The sequence below is a fragment of the Centruroides sculpturatus genome, unplaced genomic scaffold, assembly GCF_000671375.1.
Source record: "Centruroides sculpturatus isolate CEXI.00-Female unplaced genomic scaffold, Cexi_2.0 scaffold310, whole genome shotgun sequence".
Taxonomy (NCBI): Eukaryota; Metazoa; Arthropoda; class Arachnida; order Scorpiones; family Buthidae; genus Centruroides; species Centruroides sculpturatus.
In genome coordinates, this window is record NW_019386000.1 from 653,222 (window position 1) to 661,311 (window position 8,090).

The 8,090-nt window shown below is 32.4% G+C and overlaps 1 protein-coding gene across 1 annotated transcript; it reads left to right on the plus strand.

Moving 5' to 3' along the window:
• Positions 1–1,066: 1,066 nt before the first annotated feature.
• LOC111613025 (zinc finger protein 227-like) lies at positions 1,067–3,802 on the plus strand. Its single transcript, XM_023354325.1, has one exon. It carries the CDS (start codon positions 1,384–1,386, stop codon positions 2,992–2,994), a length of 1,611 nt encoding a protein of 536 aa, XP_023210093.1. The 5' UTR covers positions 1,067–1,383; the 3' UTR covers positions 2,995–3,802.
• Positions 3,803–8,090: the final 4,288 nt, after the last annotated feature.

Sequence of the window (8,090 nt, forward strand, 5' to 3'; positions counted from 1 at the left end):
ATTATCCGAAAGCATTCCAGTCGGCAAATTTAAATTTTCGCTAGTGCTGTGGCGCTGCAATCTTCGGCTATTTCTTGGGCTACTCAAATATTTTACGTTTTTGATACTAAATTAACATCTGAAGTATAATTTTTTATTGTTCTTATATTTTTCAATATATTTATTTTGTTTGTACAAAATAAAAAGATAATTTTTAACGATACATTAGTTTTCGTTAGGCTTAACATCGACGAAAATTCAATGCGAAGCGACACGCAACGGAGAGATATTTCAACGTGGGATAAATTAATATATTTTTTCGTACATGATTCGTTATCCGAAAAAGAAGTTATCCGAACCACCCCAGTCCCCAATTGATTCGGAAAAACGACGCTCTACTGTATTTTAATTATTTTTATTTCCAAACTGATTTTAACCAGTTCTATAGTAAGAAAACATTCCAATAGACAATACGCAAAGATTTTTTTTCAGTTTACAGCAGTATTTATTACACAAAATTTAAGTAAAGCTTAACATGCCGACCTTGCCCTGGTTCTTCCCTAAATATTAGCAACGTGTTTCCTAACACGTTGCTAATATTCTTGATAAACGTTGTATAGATCTACTGGACATACGCTTAAATGATTAAAAAAATCTGAAGAATACACCAATCTTGCTTTTTTACTTAAAATCCATAGACTTTTGATGTGGTACTTTTTTTACACTAATCATGTCTTCTCCTTTTTAAAAGCGCACGATTTCTTTTACGTTTCTATGATCACCACTGGAAAAAACTACATAAATGTAATAAACAAAAACAGATAAAGTGAAACAGTTTAATTTTTTACAATTATTTAAAAGTCTTCTAAAGAACTAAACCTGATTCAATCAGTTTATGATTGTAAAATGTAAAATGTTTTATTTTTAGTGCAAATAACAATTGATGCCGTGCTTTCAAATGAAAAACATAGGTTTACTTTACCAATTATATAACTTCAATTCTATTATTTTTACATTGAAACTATGTTATGTTTATTGAAATATAATAGGTAATTTATTATGTTATTTTTTAAACTTACAGTTGAGGAGGAAGAGGAAATTAAGGAATACGATATTCATCAGAATTCAAAAATAGAAAAACGATTTAAATATAATATTAAAACAAAAAGCTACCTTTCTTCGAGTAGAAAATGGAATAAAATTTATGATAAGATTAAAAGGAAATACTTCAAGTTTACGTTTTCATCAGATTCTAAACAAGAATTTACGTGTGAATTATGTAAACAGACATTTACAAATAAGAGAATATTGGAAACACATCTGTTCTGTCATATTAGAAAAAAACCATTTTGTTGCACAACCTGCAATAAGAAGTTTTTGTGGCAATTTCTTCTGCGAAGACACATGGTAGAACACAAAACTGGAAATAAAAACGAAATCTCTCACATGAATTTAAGTTTGCAGCTATCTGGAAATCGAGTGAAGACATCGCGAAGAAACGGTAAAAATTTCAATCTTCAGAGGAAAAATGGCATTTGTGGTAAGCACGTTCGATACGGTAACAGCCGTTTAGAGAAACACAAGAGAATATACAAAGTTCATGCCTGCAAAATATGTGGAAAAGAATTTAGGTGGAAACGGGATTTTTTATGTCATGGAGCACGGCATAGTGGAGATCGACCTATGAAATCCGATATTTGTAATAAAACATTTAAAAGGAAAAAGCAACTAAAAAGCGATAAAAAAACATACAGTGAAGAACGTCATTTCAAATGCGATATTTGTAATAAGGATTTCAAATCGAAAGGGCAACTAAAATACCATCAAAATATTCATAGTGAATGTTCTTTTAAATGTAATGTATGTAATAAGGGTTTTAAATGCAAAGAGTATCTAAAAAGCCATCAAAGGGTTCATAGTGAAAAACGTCCTTTCAAATGCAATATATGTAATAAGGGTTTTAAACGAAAACAGGAACTAACAAGCCATCAAAGGGTTCATAGTGAAAAACGTTCTTTCAAATGCGATATTTGTAATAAGGGTTTCAAATGGAAAGGGCAACTAAAAAGCCATCAAAATATTCATAGTGAAGAATGTCCTTTCAAATGCGATATATGTAATAAGAGTTTTAAATGCAAAGAGTATCTAAAAAACCATCAAATTATTCATAGTGAAAAACGTACTTTCAAATGCGATATTTGTAACAGGGGTTTTAATCGGAAAGCGGAACTAAAAAGTCATCAAGTAACTCATAGTAAAGAATGTCTTTTCAAATGCGATATTTGTAATAAGGATTTCAAATCGAAAGGGCAACTAAAATACCATAAAAATATTCATAGTGAAGAATGTTCTTTCAAATGCGATGTATGTAATAAGGGTTTTAAATGCAAAGAGTATCTAAAAAGCCATCAAAGGGTTCATAGTGAAAAACGTCCTTTCAAATGCAATATATGTAATAACGGTTTTAAACGAAAACAGGAACTAACAAGCCATCAAAGGGTTCATAGTGAAAAACGTTCTTTCAAATGCGATATTTGTAATAAGGGTTTCAAATGGAAAGGGCAACTAAAAAGCCATCAAAATATTCATAGTGAAGAATGTCCTTTCAAATGCGATATATGTAATAAGAGTTTTAAATGCAAAGAGTATCTAAAAAACCATCAAATTATTCATAGTGAAAAACGTACTTTCAAATGCGATATTTGTAACAGGGGTTTTAATCGGAAAGCGGAACTAAAAAGTCATCAAGTAACTCATAGTAAAGAATGTCTTTTCAAATGCGATATTTGTAATAAGGATTTCAAATCGAAAGGGCAACTAAAATACCATAAAAATATTCATAGTGAAGAATGTTCTTTCAAATGCGATGTATGTAATAAGGGTTTTAAATGCAAAGAGTATCTAAAAAGCCATCAAAGGGTTCATAGTGAAAAACGTCCTTTCAAATGCAATATATGTAATAACGGTTTTAAACGAAAACAGGAACTAAAAAGGCATCAAAATGATCATAGTTAAGAACGTCCTTTCAACTGAGATATTTGTAATAAGAGTTTCAAATGGAAAGTGCAACTAAAACGTTATTACGAAACTTATACTGATGAACGTAACTATTCTTCTTAGGTATGTAACAAAAGGTTTAAAAAAATGTTTGATAGCTCATAAAATCTTTCATGATAATAAATTCAACCATTCTTGTGATATAATATAACAAATAGTTTAAATTAAAACACTGGCATCATGAAATATTTAATAATCAATTTGACCATACTTGTCAGGTATGTAATTAAAGTTTTCAATGCAGTTGTAGTTTAAAATGGCATATTTTTATACACAGCAATGAATACTTATATTCTTGTCATATGTGTAAGAAATATTTTAATACAATAGGTTTTTGGACAGCATAAAATTATTCATAGCGATACAAAGATATATGTTTGTGACATATGTAAAAAAATGTTATAACAATACAACTGTTTTAATCAGAAATTGTATTATTAAACATAAAAAAAGGCGAAATTTGTAAAAAAAGGAAGTATGTATGCAAAATTTGTAACAAGTTATTTAAGATTAAAAACACACTATAACGTTGGAAAATTCACATTGAAAAGTGAAATATGTGTAATAAAAAATTTCAAAGTAAACGCAACTTAATCAGCAGAAAGTTCATTGTAACATAAAACCGTTTTGTTCACAGAAGTGTAATAGACATACACAATGAAAATCTTCGTTATGGTTGTGAAGTGTGTAAGAAAGGTTTTTATATTAAAAGTTTCTATTAAGCCATCAACTAGTTCATCAGAATCATTCGTACTTTAGAATCCGTTGTAAAATCAATTTAAAACAGAATCTAAACTGAAATTGCATTTAAAATTTAATTATTTAGAAATATATTAGATCCCCCTATAAGACTGTTTCCTATAATTACGATTCCTATAAGACGGCGAAAAAAGTGTGGCGGTATCCGTACGCAACAGTAAAAAACTCCTATAATTACGTAAAATGTCATCGGGCAGCCGAACTACTTTCCCGCCGTGCAGCGCCACGCTACGGACAGTTTAGGCGGGTAAATTGAGTTTAGTTTCGTAATTTAATTATATATTAATTATATATAAATTCGTTAGTGTATATATAATTATATATTAACTTAATTTATTGTAAATTTATTATAATTATATACAGTAGAGGGTCGATTTTCCGAATCAATTGGGGACTGGGGTTGTCCGGATAACGGATATTTCGGATAACTGATTTACGTAAGAAAAAAATAGTTTAACGTATCGGATGTCGAAATTTTTCTCCGTTGCGTGTCGCTTCGCGTTGAATTTTCGTCGATGTTAAGCCTAACAAAGACTATTGTATCGTTAAAAATTATTTTTTAATTTTGTACAAACAAAATAAATATATTGAAAAATATAAAAATAATAAAAAATTATACTTCAGATGTTAATTTAGTATCAAAAACGTAAAATGTTTGAGTAGCCCAAGACATAGCCAAAGATTGAAGCGCCACAGCACTGGCGAAAATTTAAATTTGCGGACTGGAATTCTTTCGGATGATTGACTTTCGGAAAATCGACGCTCTACTGTATATGCTTACCGCTGTCTAGCGCCACGCTACGGAGAGTTTAGGCGAACTATCGTCTGTACAGTATGTAAATTAGGTACCGTAAGTCTAATACAGTACTGTAATTTTATACATTTCTTGTGAAAGAAACATTTGTTATTCAACGCCGATTAAAATTATTTATATTAATGATGTCTCCAAAGTTCAACGAAGTTTTCGCAGAAAAATAACATCAGAAATCGCGGCCGCCGTTTGCTGAGCTGTTCCGCGACGAAAACAAGCTTGAGCAACGGCGATGTCGAATGGTGCACACTCGGTAAGTAATCCTACAATTTTTTGTTTATAGCGTAGTTTATACGAATTATTCCCAAAAAATATACGTATTTTGGAAATGTTGAGTCGGATTAGTCTAGAATCTATTAATTTTATTGAAGAAAACCTTTCAAACAGCCGTAGTCCGTAAACTTCACACGTGTCGGGCTGTGATTCCTACAAAATTGATTCATAAAGAACGGAACATATATACCGTCTTATAGGGGGATCGACTGTGCACTCCAATTATTTCATCAATGTAACATATATGATCAGAGTTACGTGTCCAGAGGTTTTAGAGAAGCATATGACTATTTTTAATATTCAGATTCATTTCTAGTGTTGTGATGTTTGTAAAAAGTTACTGTTCTTTGGAATTCGACTGTTGTTGTAAAAATTTACAACAGTCGAATTCCAAACTCATCAAAGATCTGTTCATATGCCCAATCATTATTTACTCATGTTTTATATTCCAGTTAGAAATATCTGTATTTAAGAATAATATCAATCTAAAAGAATAAATTTTAACGCAAACATTGGTGACTTCAGGTAGACACGACGCCATAAGAATTCGCCTTGTAACTGATTTTGGCACAGTTGTGCATTTTGCTTGGTTTAAATATATCGTTGACTTTAAAATGGATTACATAAATGTCGTAGGGAGTTGTCAGTCTCTATGTATCTTTAGTCTGTGCTTTCATTTACATATTTATAAGAGACTGAAAGTTCTCCGTTCAAGGATGGCGAAATATTTTTAATAAGTAAATAAATATTGAAGAATTGAGAGGAGCTTCAAGTCGAGCTTGACGTTATGATGCTGTTTCTCAGTCTTTGACAAAGCCATTTTTTCTCTATATTGCTTAATTAAGTCGGAGTTTACTGCTCTCGGGGGGTCTAGGTTGCTCTTAAGCCCTGGTCACACTATGCGATTTCTAGCCGCGCAGGCGACTGCAACTGCAACAAGCGCGAGTCGCACGCGTCTTCTCGTGGTCACACATTGTTCGTTGACGTTGCAACTCGGAAACACGTGATTCTATAATAAACCAATAAAATTACAGTAGCTTGTTTTTGACTACTTTCGTGAGTTTGCCGATATTTTACGTTCTACTTCAGAGTATTTACGGAATTTTAGCCACTTTTCTTATTAAAATAGCAAGCAGTTTCTTTTCTGGAATGAATAAAAGAAAAAAGGCGATTATTTTAATAGAGCTGGCGAAAATACATGAAAAGATAAAGTCTTCGATAAAACGAAGAATTAAAATCCCACAAGTATTCGTGAGCCTGAATAAGCTCGATCAATCTCGATTCTGTAGAAGTATTAATCCTCTGACTATCCGCCATGATGATGAACTAATTTCAATGTTGTCACTGTATGACGTGGCATAAAGGCGTTTGTTGATTGGATGTCGTTTGCAATCGTCGCGAGTAGAACAAACCTTTTGTTTCTAGTTGCGATTGCAGTCGGGCCGGTTTTCGAGGGGGGATTACTAGTTAACGGGAACAGCCGTCGCGGTTGCAGTCGCCTGCGCGGCTGGAAATCGCATAGTGTGACCAGGGCTTTACTGATCAAGAATTTACCTGACCAATTTTATTCTTACGCTTTTTTCCAAAATAGCGATTCTATTTAATTTTCTTTTGATAAAACAAACGTGAATTTTATGTAAAGTGGCCATCACCAATGTCTAAACGGGAGTACACTGTTGTGATAACCCCCGCGAACCGTGTTGACTCCCGTGCTTTCCATTTTTTATACACATATGTATACATAAAATACGGAAAAATAAATGTATGGAATGTTCAATAATCAGCGATAATATTATTAACTAGCTGCAAGGACCCGCTTCGCTGGGTTTTTATTTGTTCGTACATTTGTATGTAATATAGTTATATATATATAAGACTGTTTGTCTAAGTAATCTAGAATCTAGCTGCAAGGACCCGCTTCGCTGGGTTTTTAAAAAGTAACGATAGTGAAGATTAAGATAATTACATTATAGCCAATCTTACCCGTTTTCACAGAATGCAAGAATTAGGTCCGCCGTTTCTGATTAGAGATCTGGTCCCGATTCTATTTCTGAACGTCTCCTGTTTACGTCCAATCAAACGAACTATTTTCAATGTTTCTGGAACGTTTACAATCGTTTTATAATCGAACCAATATTCGAATTTTATGTTCGAATTAAATTCGAATAAATTCGAACAAAAATTCGAAATATATATAGATTAAATGATGGAAACCGTACATGAAGTAACAAATGTAAACAATGTAAGAAATGATGAGAAAACAAAAATACAGTTCCGTGGGTGATCAGTTCACGAACATAATCCATTCCAAGACTTTGTTCGTTATCTGAATTGTTTGTACACAGTCTTGCAATTTTATTAGTTATGTTTCTTCCGTGTGTGAATCTGTCTAATGTCGATTGCTTTTCTTCTCTTCAGGATTTTTCAGAAGTAATTAATAGCATTGTAATTGTAGAGATCCCCAAGTTTATTAACCTCAACCTGGTTTGGATGCCATTCTAAGACCGTTGTTTTGACATCCTGTCACTTCTTTAAGAAATCTTTAATAGATATATCGGCATTTATCCTCTTTTTCAGTAGAAAACATATCTCGCCGCGTTTATTGGCGTTCTTCTGTCGTCAGATTCGTTTTAGGTTCCATTATGATCCCTTAACTATTCTTTATTTCTCAAATGTGAGATTTTTTACTTCTTTAGCTGCTCGAGTCTTCATTATACTGTATTTTTCTTAGATAAGATTGAACTGCGGCCTGCTGTAGACCTGTTCAAGCCATACTGCCTAGCAACATCAGACATCATCTACCCATACTCTACCTTTGATAGTATACTTTCAAAAATAAAAACCGACGCAAAACGTAACGGGTGCCCGCCCGACAGTTTCGCGAATACTATAAAAGAATTATTTCTGTCAGAAAAATAAAAGACCGTATTTAGGGGAGACCGGGGCAAGATCGGCATGTTAAGCTTTACTTAAATTTTGTGTAATAAATACTGCTGTAAACTGAAAAAAAATCTTTGCGTATTGTCTATTGGAATGTTACCTTACTATAGAACTGGTTAAAATCAGTTTGGAAATAAAAATAATTAAAATAATTACAACTTTACAAGAAGAGAGAAATTGACGAAGTTGCCCCGGGTATAGGGGCAAGATCGGCAACTTCTCTTTTTTTGTAAAGTTGTAATTATTTTAATTATTTTTATTAAAGTTGCCC